Source organism: Dendropsophus ebraccatus, chromosome 4 (assembly GCF_027789765.1).
Source record: "Dendropsophus ebraccatus isolate aDenEbr1 chromosome 4, aDenEbr1.pat, whole genome shotgun sequence".
Taxonomy (NCBI): domain Eukaryota; kingdom Metazoa; phylum Chordata; class Amphibia; order Anura; family Hylidae; genus Dendropsophus; species Dendropsophus ebraccatus.
In genome coordinates, this window is record NC_091457.1 from 94,133,934 (window position 1) to 94,148,798 (window position 14,865).

The 14,865-nt window shown below is 39.6% G+C and overlaps 1 protein-coding gene across 1 annotated transcript in view; it reads right to left on the minus strand.

Annotated features, from left to right (window-relative positions):
• Nucleotides 1-1,787: 1,787 nt before the first annotated feature.
• Nucleotides 1,788-14,865, minus strand: part of BANP (BTG3 associated nuclear protein) — a 388,611-nt gene continuing 375,533 nt past the window's right edge. Inside the window, exons 12-13 of the mRNA XM_069966291.1 lie at nt 8,142-8,285; nt 1,788-3,561 (exon numbers count right to left, since the gene is read on the minus strand). Of these exons, the coding sequence (XP_069822392.1) occupies nt 3,490-3,561; nt 8,142-8,285 (216 nt within the window). The 3' untranslated portion in view covers nt 1,788-3,489. The remainder of the gene's footprint in view (nt 3,562-8,141; nt 8,286-14,865) is intronic.

Below are 14,865 nucleotides of genomic sequence, written 5' to 3' on the forward strand. Positions count from 1 at the left end.
TTAAAGGGGTTGTTCACCAAAATGTTTTTACTTTTAAATCAATTGGTGCCAGTGGTGAAGTTTGTATCGACTGATACAAATTTCTGACATGTCGCTATGCCATGCCAGAAGTTTGTTTAAATGTCGTTAAGTACGACAATTGCTGCCTATAAAATGGTAAGAAAATTAATATAGTTTACAAAGACACTTGTTTAGTGATTGTTTATAGTTGATTGGAAAATTGCCTCGTCTAACAGGACCCTTAGACTTTTTGACCTTTGTTTTTGGTACTGCACATGACAATTTATACACCTCAAGGAGAAATAAGGTGCCATAACACCAAAGATGCCTGCCCGCCATAACCCTCATATATTCTTAGCATTACTAGTGCTGACTGCTGTACTGGAAATTTCAACAAGACGCCCATGGCTCTATAAACTACTAGTAAGATGTCTCATGTTTATTCCACTGAGAAGTCTGACATTCCTAAGGCATATTACTTTTTTACTCCTAACAACAAAAGCAACATTTCTCTGACAACCCCACCCCCACCCACTCTTTGGAAAATATATGATTTGGGTATATTTATAAGCTTCCTTATTTTGGTGGTTGGAATATGATTGCTACTGGGAAGTTCAGCTAAAATTACAGAACTGTAAGACATTGTTGCCAACTTTGAAATGTGAACTTAAAGGAGCATTCCCTGCGCAAAATGGTTACTAGTATTACCTTGTTCTGTAAACAGAGACTGAACATTCATCTCAGCCAACTGTGTCAGAAACTATATGATATTCCGCATCGCACCGTACCTGACCACTATTTGTGCATGGCGTGAAGAGACTATTGAGCTTGGCTCTGATAGTGGTAGACTTGGGATGTGCCTAACCTGTAGTGTACAGTATGTATATGCATTCTCATGTTGCTGCATTTGCGAATTGTTTCACACTGGTTTGTCATCAGCGCCTCACATATCCTTTCTAAATACAGTGGTTCACCTTCAGCTGCCATTTGTTTTGTGTCCAATAAGAACAACTAACAGAGATGAGGATCAGAGGCTCAACTCTCAGCTCATGCCCTTGTCACTAAGTGTTGCTTAGCCGTGAAGGTGCTACGTGTGTTCAATGCTCATGACATGACGCCTGTGGTTGTAGTAAAATTATGACATTGTCAGTTGCCAGCTGGCTTCATCGCGTGCCTGCAGCCAACCACAGAGCCTGCTCCTAAATAAACACAACCACTGCAGACGCGGGCAATGCCATCTCTACTTTATGTTAACTTGTCCCCTGCTAGCGAGCTGACGGCTGACACAAATCAAGCCAATGCCAGACATCATAAATACATATTTATTGAGGCAATTCAGAAATGTCTAAGCATTATTGATAACAATAGTAAAGTGACCACAGATGTGAAATACAACTGCTTTGTATCCTACACAGAGGCCTCCATTTCCTTCTTGTGATATTTATCTGTAAAATAAGACATTTCATATATTCTACACAACGCAGAGAAGCAACAATGACATTGGTGGAAACACTGCAGATAGTCCCTGTTACACATTATCTGTACAGATACATTGTGACTGGCTTTAGGCTCTGTTTACATCTTGTTTTTTTTCTCTCCCGGATACTATCTTGGACTATGTGGGATCACAGAAAGCCCATGTTTGGCACATATGCTTAATGAAAAAATAAATGCAAATGTAGGCTTACATAGCTTATGGTCCACAATCAGAGCAGGATCATGAGGAATTGTGTGAGGATTGTTATGGAACTAATGATCAGAAAGGGGACTCTTTTGCTGGTTAATAGACTGTAAAATGTATACAAAAATCAAGAATGTGCCATGAAATGATATGGAAATGGTCATGGATCCTTATTATACAACAATAGACTCCCAATTGTTCTTGGAATTGTTTTTACCATCTTGGTGTAAAGTAGAATAAATTAGAATTCAAAAGGTTATCTGGGATCAGGAAAGTTATTACTATTCCTCGCTCCCCAGCATTTCACTTGTGCCTAAGTGTCGTTTCGGAAGTATAGTTGCGGAGACAAGGTGGTCGGGGGTACTCTATCATCTTCATATGTGGTTACTGAGGGTATACATGTTGCACCTTATCAATACTACAGAGATTTATTATATCACGTACAAGTTAGTAGCTATTTTTTAAGCACAACATCAGCACTACCTATAGTATGTACAGCAGGAGAGTGTCTATTATAACAAAGGCCAGGGATCGTACACACTCCATTTTCTTGGTTGGTTTCATTATAATGCCACTGGTCACCGCATGTGGGTGTGGTTTTGTCCAAATGTAACGACTATGATGTAGCATCTGTTGCCCCTTCTTGTCTCAAAAGTTATACTCACAACACAGAGGCAAAAGTAGAGCACCAGGGAGAGCAAGGAGAGGTACTATACTACCTTTTCTTTAAAGGGGTTGTATGACACAAGTAAACAAAAGGTCTTTTTTCATCTCATGCAACCCCTTTCATTTCAGGATTTTAGAAATCATACCTTTAGTTAACTCATAATTAGATAAACAGCACCAATAACTTCTGACCACCTCAGCAGGAGCTGACAATGCTTCATAGACATTCAGGGAAGACATATTGGCGTGCACAGAGTACTTTTTAGTAGATTTAACAAACTCAAATGTACTTGAGGTTTGTGGAAACTTTGAAAGAACCACTAAAGCTAAAATATAAACTGCTTTATATAAATGTACCACAATATTTATCATGGGAATACGTAGGTAATGATGCCCAGAACATTCAGTGCAATCCCTCTACAATGTTAGCGAGACTTCAGATGGACATTACATATATCCATATACAGTATATGGCTTTGCAAATAGCTGTTGGCATTATCTGTTTATTGGTCCTTTCAGTTTCACAGATAGTAAAGTCTTTACTATCTGGACATTGCACAGTTCCATTGAATCCTGTATCAACATTTTCTTAGAGATCTGGAAAACTTCAAATTAAAATGTGAATGAGTACTATGCATGGCCGAGTGCCTGGACCCCTTAGCTCTGACAAGCTGTGGAGCTCCCAGCTTACTGAAAGCAATGTCTTTACATCTAGTGGGTTACTTTAAATGGTGTTCAATGTATAGCCTACACATTGGAAGTAACCATATATAGCACTGAGAAAGGCATGTGAGGTAATGTAACTTATATTTTAGGCATAATGAATCATAAAGTTCTTGAAATAAGCCAATTTTCATGAAAGAGTACGCTTATAGAATGCATGGAACAGCAAATTAAACAAATTTATAGTAACAGAAAAAGAACAAGTTATGCCAGAGATCACTTATAAACAATATAAAAAAAAATCCATTATTAAGAGTACAAAGCATTGAAAATAATGAATTATGTGGCTCTTTCCCATCTAGTCCTGTATACAATAGTCTTGTCCTGTAAGATGACCGGATGTCTGAATGTCCCCCCATTGGCAGAGTAGGTTTTTGTAGCAGATGTGCTTGATCTATACAGCTTGTGCACAGCTCTAGTTACTGGATCTGAATATCTTCATGTTCGATGTGCATTTCTGGCTGTAGGGCAGACTGCAGAGGCTCCACTGCCTAAAAAAAGAAATTCACCACAAATATAATCATTAAAATATACCATCATTTTATCATATTATGCAACATTGTGCAATTCTTTAATTATGAACGTATTTGTTATTCTGAGAGGTCCTGTCAGGTCTACGATATGTCGGCACCCCCTTTTACTAACATTTAGACTGCTGCCATTTTGAATCATTGATGTGACTGGGTGATGACAGGAGACACCTCCTAAAGCTTATCTTATGTGCAGTCTGACCTCTGGAGACTACACAGCAAAGTATCATGGAATACACCTGCTTTTCCAGCTCAGACGTAATGGGGTAGTGGACAGAAATCTACAGGCACCTTCGGTGTTCTGAGAATTAGACTGTCAATATATTATCAGTCCCAAGGTCAACTGGCTTCTTTATGGGGAAAAGAAAAGTGACTGAAAAGGTCAAGCTCAGTACAGGGGATTCCTGCTGATTCTTGGAGGATGTTTGCTTTTACTTGGATTTATTTGTTCGAGAGAAGAAGGTGTTTCAAATTAAATACAGAAACAGAATAGTTCAGGTCTTGGCATCATACAAGTCATTGCTGGCATTGATAAAACCTTAAAAAGTAACCCTGCTGTGCTGGGGGGCTAGTGCAATTATTCTATATCTGACCAGCAAGAGATGAATGTGCATTTTGGTACTCATGAATTGTACCTCGACATTCCAATTTGATGTTTTTAAAAATGTTTTCATGCAACCCTTAATCATTAAAAAGGTGCAATCGAAAAAGAGGTTTTGTGTTGAAAAGTAAAATACGAGTTATCAAGCAGAATGTTTGATCACACAAACACAGTAGGGGCTTCACCTAGTAGATTGATAAGGGAAGCTTTATATTACTTTCTATCAATGCATTTTTCATTGATCCATGTCACTAGATGTTATCTTTAAAGGGGATATCCAGGTTTAGGAAACCATGGTATTCTGTTTAGGTATAGTTTAGCAGCTCCTTTCTATTGAAGCAAATGGATCTAACAGAATTTAAACCTGCCTGGGATAAACATCTATCTATCTAACCGAAGAGTATAAGAAGGGAAATACTAAAATGGCAGACTAGATGGACCCAGTGGTCTTTATCTGCAGACAATCTTCTATGTTTCTATTATCTAAATTGTAATACCACACACAACCTGGGGTACAGTGGTGGTTCTGCTTTTAATGAAAGCTGTGTTTTTTTAAATCATGCACGACCCCTGTAATGAGGATTTCAGTGCAAACAGATTGATGGCACTTTTTACAGGATATGTCATGAATCCCTGATCAGCTGCTCAACACCCACACTACCAGTTGAACAGGACAGGAAGCAGTTGGCTCTGTTCACTGTGCAGTGGTGGCTACATGTAACTGCACCTCAGCTCCCATTCAAGTCAATGGCAGTTGAGCTGCAGTAACCAGGCTTAGCCACAACACATTAAAGGGAATAGGTCAGGTCTGTTCCAGGTACAAACCTTCAGATAGCTTTGGCACGCCAGCTTTCAAGGAAAAATTGTATTTTATAACTTTGCATATGGACATCAGCAAAGACAAAGGCATAATTTTTTTAATCTTTCCATCACCTATTTGCCTATGTCTGAAGCTCTGTACCTAGTATGGACTGATTTCCTTTAAAGGGCATCAGCTACTTCTGACCCCATTCACTGTGTAGTGTGGGTGTCATAGTGTGTAGGCCATCAATCTGTTTTACCCGGAAAACCTTTTAAATTTCAGATACTAGATTCCTAGATGTAAAGAAAGATTAGAAAGAAAAAAAGATTGTCAGCATAAAATAAGATCACACGGTCCATCTAGTCTGTCCCTTTTAGTATTTCCTTCCTTATTTTTTGGTCTTAGGAGAGATACATGTATATTTCAGGCATGTTTACATTTAGTTATTGTAGATTTACCAACCACATTTGCGGGAAGTTTGTTCCAAGCATCTACTACTCTTTCAGTAAAGTAATTTTTTCTCATATTGCTTCTGATCTTTCCAGCAACTTTTCCCTCTTGTTAATAAGTTCAGTTTTATTTTCTAAAAAAAAAAAAACACTTCCCTCCTGAACCTTTTTTTAGTCCTTTAACCTCTTAAGGACATATTCCGTACCCGTACGGCATATGTCCTGAAGAGGAGTTCGGATTGGGGCCGCGCCGCGACCCCGCTCTGCACTGCCGCGTTCCCGACTGCTATCTGCAGCACGGGACCGCAGCTATTACCGGGAGCGGGCAATCGCCGCTCCCGCTAATTAACACGTTAGATGCAGCTGTCAAACATGACAGCTGCATCTAACAGTGTTATTTGCAGCCCATACCTGGTGTCTAGTGGCGGGACCCCCCACCCCCCGCGATGTGCTTGCGGAGGGGGGATCGCTTGGTCTTACCGAGCTGGGCTTCAGCCTCGGAATGGCACTGATCCCAGCTCGGTATTCTATTGCAATGGTCTGCAGCAGACCAAAACAATAGAGCGCCAATCTCGGTGAATCGGTGCTGTTTTATACAGCTACACTGATCTCCCATAGTGAAGTCCCCCAGGGGGCTTCTAATTACTGTATAAGTTTTAAAAAAAAGTGTTTCCATTAATAAAAACCCCTCCCCTAATAAAAGTCTGAATCACCCCCCTTTTCCCACTTTATAAATAAATAAATAAATAAATAAAAAAACATGTTTGGTATCGCCGTGTACGTAATCACGCAAACTATTAATTTATTACATTCCTGATCTCGCACTGTAAACGGCGTAAGCGCAAAGAACCGCCAAAGTGCAAAAATTGCATTTTTGGTCGCATCAATTTAAGAAACATTGTAATGAAAAGTGATTAAAAATGACACCTCAATCCTCATAGACCAAAGGATAAAAGTGCTTTAAGCATGGCAATAGAGCAATTTTAAGGAACTTTTTTTTCTGTAGAAGGTTTTATTTTTTTTTAAAGTCCAATAATATAAAAGTTAAGCAAGTTGCATATCGTTTTAATCGTACCAACTTGAGGAACCAACTTTTTTTTCAATTTTACCCCGCATATAATTTTTTTCTGGTTTCGCAGCTAGAGATGAGCGAATCGGGTTTGAGTCCATCCGAACCCGAGCGATCAGCATTTGATTAGCGGTGGCTGCTGAACTTGGATAAAGCTCTAAGGTTGTCTGGAAAACATGGATACAGCCTATGACTATATCTATGTTTTCCACATAGCCTTAGGGCTTTATCCAACTTCAGCAGCGACCGCTAACAAATGCCGAACGATCAGGTTCGGATGGACTCGAGCATGCTCCAGGTTCGCTCATCTCTATTCGCAGCAAAAATTAAAGTGACTCTGTACCCACAATCTGTCCCACCCAAACCGCTTGTACCTTTGGATAGCTGCTTTTCATCAAAGATCTGTCCTGGGGTCCGTTCGGCAGGTGATGCAGTTATTTTCCTAAAAAACAACTTTTAAACTTGCAGCCCCGTGTCCTACGGGCATGGCTTAGAATATCTGTGCCTTAACCTTGCACCACCCCTCCGTCCCTCCTCCCCACCCTCTTCATCATTAGGAATGCCACTGGGACATTTTCTGCATGCTGAACATTGCACAGGTGCCTTAATGATCCAGCCCATGTGCCGGGCTAAACAGGTGGGGAATAGGAGGCAATCTGCCTGGAGCATTCCTAATGATGAGGAGGGTGGGAAGGAGGGACAGAGAGTTTGTGCCAGCCTAATGCATACGCAATCTAGGCCACACCCGTAGGGCACGGGGCTGCCAGTTTAAAAGTTGTTCTTTAGGACAACAACTGCATCACCAGCTGAATGGACCACAGGACAGATCTTGGATTAAAAGCAGCTATCCGAAGATACAAGTGGTTTGGGGGGTGTCAGATTGTGGGTACAGATTCGCTTTAAGTCTGCCATAACAAAGTACAATTAGTGACGCAAAAAATAAGGGCTCATGTGAGAAATGCAAGTGCTATGGCCTTTTAAAAAGCAGGAGGAAAAAACAAAAATGCAAAAATGAAAATTGGCTCCGTCCTTAAGAGGTTAACATGTCCCCCCTTACTTTTCTTTCCTCCAGACTATACAGATTCAAGTCTTTCCTTTAAACCAGTCAGCAATCACTACCCCTAAATCCTTCTCCTCTGTAGTCTTTGTCAACACTGAAATGCCGATATGACACTAAGTAGGCATATAGCAAACAGACTATGCATTCACATACAATTAAAAAAGGATATCCTGACACGCACTGGCCTGGCATGTGCCAAACACATTTAACAAATTCAAGGTATATGGAGACTATAAATACTATAAATTAATTCTAAGGAGAACATGAAGACATGACCCATTAGGGGTACCTGAGGCCTGGGGTTGAGAAACACTGTACTACAATGCAGGAAGGTTGGGAGATCCACAGAAGGCATGTACTTTGTTGTCTCTGTGTTACAATGTTTTTAAATTACATGTGTTTAAAAGTGTGTCTGGTATAAACAGATACTACTGTAATCATGTAACAAGGGTGAGGCCACAGAAAATACCAGATTATACCATAGTCCTTCCGAGATGCATTAACTCTTTATAAGAAGTTATTTGATTATATTATATACCATAGATAGTTATACTACTTACCTGAGCTGTTGCTGAGGCTTCACTAACTGGTGCAAGTTGGACATACTGAACCTGGATATCATTGGCCTGCAGGGGAGAGCCATCAACTACACCAGATGTTGGGTCAGCAGAGGCTACAGCAATGAGTTGTGCTCCTTGGAGAACCTGAAACAAAAGAGAAATCTCTATAAAACTCTATCAGATGTTATTGTATAGATGGGTTTAATACAATGAACTGGAGACCTAAAAGATATAGACGGGATAACCAAACCAACATGAAAGTCCTGTCTGCCCAATGCCCTTTGATTTATTCCAGCGCTGAAAAGGTAAATCAGGAATTTAGGAGAGGCTCCAGAAAACTATTGTATACTCAATGCCAGCCAAATAAGCATACCGCAGTAATGATTACAGGGGTGGAATTCCGGAGTAGACAACCACTGAGCTTTCTGAGATGGCCAGGAAACACTGAGTGGCATGTGTATACAGAGCTGCTAGAACAGGCAGCCAAAAGCATAACCCTTGCAGCTCCATTACATTCTGATGACACAACCAGGTCTATTGCTTTGATCCCTTTTTTCAGCTGATGAAATTCATGGATGACCAACAAAAACAAAGACAATGGAGACAGCCTTGTGAAAAGCATTGACAACACAGGGTCCACCCACTATAAGACTGGAATAGTTATGAATAGTTGATACCTGTACATGAACAATTTTCCTGATAAATGTATCAAATAGTCAATCCTAGACAGTGTCATACAGTACTTGTCATCTAAAAAGCCACTTCTGCTCAATATTTTAAGGAGGAGGCTTTCACAATCACAATATGGTTGGACACAGCATTGCCTCCAGTTATTATGATGTTTCAGAGAAACTTTCCCCTTTAAAGTGGAATCAGTGATTGCTGCCCCTCTGAAAGATCTGTATAACCAATCCCTTTTAACAGGATATGTTCCTGATAATTAGGGAATGGCCAATGTTATACCCATCCATACCGTAAACATACCATTAGAATCATGATTAGAATCATCCAAACCCGCATAGCTTTAATGTGCGCAGATTATCACTCTGCGTAATAAAGACCACGCTCAGACGAAGAAACGATTATCGGCTGATTTTCGTCTTACAACATGTCGAAAAATCATTGTGAGACCACATCTGGAATACTGTCCAGTTCTGGAGACCTCATCTACAAAAAGATATTGATAAAATAGAATGGGTACAAAGATGGGCTACAAAAATGGTGGAGGGTGTAAGGTATAAACCAGGAAAGAATCTAAACCTGTATAGTCTGGAGGAAAGAAGGGAAAAGGGGGGCATGATCTAAATCTTTAAATAAGTTAAATGACTAAATAAGATTCAAGAGGCAAACACTATACTAAAACAGGGGGCCACACTGGGGGAAAGGTCAGAAACAACACAAGAAAATATCACATCAGATGTGGTAGGTTCCCCCCCATGCCTGGGTTTACCACATCTATCCCAAGGTAATAAGAAAGGAAATACTAAAAGGGCAGACTAGCTCAACAAATCTGTACCATATAGTCCAAACTTGATGTTGAAATGACTTGGGCTGAGCTTGGGCTCCACAGCTGATGACCATATACCATGAGATGTAGCTAAGAACTTGCATACAAGAATGTGGACTATACTGGAATTATTATTATTCGGCAGCTCACTATCGTTCTACTGTTAATAATTTATAATGATTTACAAGATAGGTGTGTAGATAATTCTACAAAGGCAACAAAAAATGTATAGAGAAAAGCAATAAAAGAATCATTTAAAAAAATGTCTGGACATTAAATCTATTTTGCGAGGAATAGAAAGTTCAAACATTTGTATTGACTCATTATCAAAAGTCCCTGCCAGTTCCATATGTGTTTGACTTGGAGCAATGCAGCATTATGACTCGCTACTGAACATTCCTAGTGCAAGTATTTAATATAAGACAAACATCGGCCCCCTGTGTCTTCTCTTCATGCTGATATTGGGACAACTGCAGCAAATTGTAGCTTGACTGATGTGTTTAGGTCAGTGGGTGCACAGAAACCGCAATGATGTCATTATATAAACATTCTCACTTAATTGACATTTAAATATCAGATGTGTGTGTGTGTGTGTGTGTGTGTGAGAAAGTTATTCGTAAAATACCAAAATGTAAAAGAACAAATGTAGCCTTAGCTTAGACGATTGTCGGCATTTGCCCTCAGTTGCTGTAGATACAATTGTTTTAGATCTTATTGTAAAGCCCTAAACGACTCACAATATTTAACCTGAATAATTTGGTAAATGCAATAATATTTTCATTAGAAAACTTCTAAACTGAAGCTTCACTCTAAATTGTCTGAACAGTCCTATTACTATCACAGACACACATAACTTGGCAAGTAAAGCCATTACCTTATTAAAAAAAAAAGGACTATTATTGTGAACTTAAGCTTAATCCATAGATTTATATCATAGGATATTTACTCTAGATGTTGGAGAGGCTCCAGCACAGAACTTCATGCTTAATCCAATAATACAGAACCACAGCCCTTTACTGAGTCAAAATATTGAAAAAGGCTAATTTTCCTTCCACAGTCTAATTTGAATTTTCTAATTTTGGAGAGTCTCCTGGCTGATGATGCACAATAACAAGTAAGTCGCATTTGTCTGAGGAAGATTTAGGGAAAGAATCACAGGACTGCGTGAAATATTTCCTCTTCGTTTTTACCAGAAAGCATCTGAAATAGATTAACTGCTCTGAGTAGGTGAAGAGAAGAGTAGTTGAGCCATCTCTTCTGGCTGAAACAACTACAGTTCAATTTACACAATGGAAAAAGAAACAACAAATGAAATGTCCGGAACAAGACCCTTAGTACCCACCAGTGAAAGTACCAGGCAAACAGTATCATATTGTACATGTGACTATGTTTGGACACAAAAACAAGGCAACATGTCTGACTGCTATAGGGCTCACTGAGAGGAGGGCCAGGCTCCAAACTGCCCTCGTTCCACAAGAGGTGAAAAAAAAACTGTATAGAACACTTCCCCTACATCAGCAAATAAGGAGGGATTAAATACAGATTACAGGGTTAAAACAGCATTCTGTTTTAAGCTGGGTTCACACACTGTATACTTCAGGCAGTATTTGGTCCTCAAGTCAGGTACTCATAGCAACCAAAACCAGGAGTGGATTGAAAACACATAAAGGCTCTGTCCACATAATGTTGTAATTGAGTGGATGGCCGTCATATAACGGTAAATAACTGCCATTATTTCAATATAACAGCCGTTGTTTTAAAATAACAGCAAAAATTTGCCATTAAATGACGGCCATCCACTCAATTACAACATTATGTGAACATAGCCTTTCTGTGTTTTTAATCCACTCCTGGTTTTGGTTGCTATACAGCCTCACAAATACAGCCTCAAATATACATAGTGTGAACCCAGCCTTAAGGTGCGTTCACACTACGGAATCAGCATAGATTACATCCCGCAAATGCCCCCGTGCTCCCATTTCACTCTCCGTCCGTGCCATAGACTCCATTCTATGCTCGGGCAGATTCCGTTCGCCCAAAGAATAGACATGTCCGCAGTGTGAACGCACCCCTACAAGGAATGAGAGGGAAATTGTGTTAGTGCATGAGGACCTTCTTGAAGTAAGTCATTTGGTATTTCCATTTCATGTCTATTAAAAACTTAAACCAGGATCCTGGACATAGCTTTTTCCAGTCCACTGTGACTTTACCAAAGTTTTCTAGCATGTAGAATATGGCACAGATCTGTACCTCTCACCTCAATATTACACACATGGTAGGGATACAGTTCATATTTCAGTACCTTATGCGCATGTACCTCGTGACAGATTAAGTTGTCCGTAGTGAGTTGTAATTGCAGATGAGAACCTCATAAGTGCTGAACCCCCCTAAAAAAGGTCTGCATGTTCTGTATTGTATATACTGTACATCATTAAATGGCTGAAAAACAGGCCCAAAACTTTTGCTTGTCTTACTGGGATACTGTTTTCCAACAACTGACAGAAGTGAGATCCTCTTTCCATGGACTGCCCTGGGACACTGTGTATAGGGTGAAATATTCTAGCAGCATTACAACATGATAAAACAATAATAATAAACAGTAACATCTTCTGCTTTAAAAATCTGAAAAAAAGATCTGTTCAGTGTTTAAATGTAATTGAAGCATCAAGCTCAGCGAATGTTTGACCCACAATCATGTTAATGTTCCATCCAAAGGTTAATCCTTCAGATTATAGTTTAGCAAGGTGATTCTTCCTGTTTTAGGCCTAAATGCTCATTTTATTTCTGGGCCATTCTATCCAAACTGAACCTTTCGTAACACCTGAAACACCTAGTTAAACATTTTTTTCAACAGCTAATTAAAAAAAATGCAATTTAACCACAAAAGTTATAAATATACATTAAGACTCTTAATGTATATTTATAACTTTAGTGTTTAAATTGCAGTTTTACTAGGTTTAACTAGGTGTTAGGGGTGTTACGAAAGGTTCAGTTTGGATGGAATGGCCCTTCTACTTCTTTAGTTTCTAAGATAACTGTTTTATTTTTACAGCAAACCATATCTCAGTGACATTAAGATGGCGTCTTGTTGTGAGACAAACCCCTAAGAGTATTCTATCCTGTAGTATACTGCAAGAATGTTGGCATGCTGCAGTGGAGGAATTACTACTAAAAATGCATCACAACGGAATGTTAAGAAAGCCTATCTATTCAAGTTTTACAGTGCATCTGTGATATCAAATAACTTTGCAGAAATCAATAGTTCAAGTGATAGAAACTATGAAATAGATCTTACTAGGCAACAAAGCTTCCTTCTGTACTAACAAAAATGTTTCCCTTCTCTCCATTCCCTTACTTATTTGTCAATCACTTCAGCAGATTGAAGTCAAGCTTACACTGTCTACAAAACACCTGTGGAGAGAAGTGGGGTCAAGGGGGATGAGTGAGTAAGACGAGCTGACAAACAGACACAAGGGCGGGATTTATCAAATTTATCAGCCTTAAATTAGGCCCCGTCCCCTTTTTCCCATCCAAATTCACTAAGAGACGCAAGCCTCTTAGTGAATCTGGCCGATGTACCAAATCTATACCTGCTTCCAGCAGCCTGTGAGCAGGTGTAAATCATGATAAATGAGGTGTGGGAGGAGGACACGCAAAAGGGGTGAATCTGCACCCCTTTAACACCCCCCCCCCCTGCAGAATACATTACTTGCACAGCAGCACTGGCTGAGCGGGTACAACAGCAGCCAGGAGCCTCACATGCAACCGTGGCGCCGAGCAGGTAATGTATGCTGCGGGTGGTGGGGGGTTAAAGGGGCCAGGTTACATACTTGCAGAAGAATGAAAAATCTGCTGCGGGTATGCAACCCTATTGAAGTTCACTGTACTAGAATTCTCAACCCATTTCTCTGCAAACTCGTAGCGTCAAATCCGCTGCAAATCCGGTATAGTACATGTGTGGCTACCCATAAACTTTATTTTTAATAAACCAAAGGTCCTCAATACATGAAAATTTATATACCACAGACAAAAGCCAACACTCTGCCCACAGCCCTGTACAATGTACGTTTTTAATAGCCATAATCACATTGTTTTATGAGTAATAATAGTCTCTCATAATGACCCATGTATAGATAAGCTGGAAAAGCTCAAGTGCTGGCATGTGGTCACATTTAGAGTAAATGAGTCAATAGGAATATATTTTTACCAGTTCAAGGACTTGTAAAAAAAAATTCTTGAGTGTTCATTCAATTCAGATATTTAAACACTGCACAGATAAGCCTTTCATAAAAAAAAACTTAGTCTAGTGCCAACACCTAAGGCATTACTAACATTTGGAAACAAATTCCAAGAGAAAACTCCTGACTTTCAACACCAGAGACCAGTTAAACAGATTTCCTATAACGTTAGGGTATTTATGAATTAGATTATCCCCTAGTGGAGAAATGCAATGCGTGTGAGGAAAAACATAACAGACTTGTATACAGTAGAAACCACACCATGTTAAAATCTGGTCATACACTGAGCAATCTGGCTGTAGACGGTGTATCATTTCAGCCACCAAGTACATTGATTTTTCTGTCCACCAGTAAGATCTAGTCACAGACTCACAAGGGGAAACCTAAGGGTTGACCACAGAGCCAGGCAGATCTGTGCAGTCTTAGGCTGGGTTCACACTATGTATATTTGAGGCTGTATTTGGTCCTCATGTCAGGTCCTCATAGCAACCAAAACCAGGAGTGGATTGAAAACACAGAAAGGATCTGTTCACACAATGTTGAAATTGAGTGGATGGCCGCCATATAACAGTAAATAACGGCCATTATTTCAATACCACAGCCGTTGTTTTAAAATAACAGCACATATTTGCCATTAAATGACGGCCATCCACTCAATTACAACATTATGTGAACAGAGCCTTTCTGTGTTTTCAATCCACTCCTGGTTTTGGTTGCTATACAGCCTCACAAATACAGCCTCAAATATACATAGTGTGAACCCAGCCTCAAAGTGTAACTGTCGTGAATTTTTTTTTTTGCAGAAATCAATAGTACTGGCGATTTTAAGAAACTTTGTAATTGGGTTTATTAGCCGAAAAATGCTTTTTTTTTATCATGGAAAAGCAGTTTGAAGCTCTCCCCCCTGTCTTCATTGTTCTCCTATGAAGAGAGCTAAATAAAACACCAAAACAGGACAACAAAGAGTTAATCTACAAAT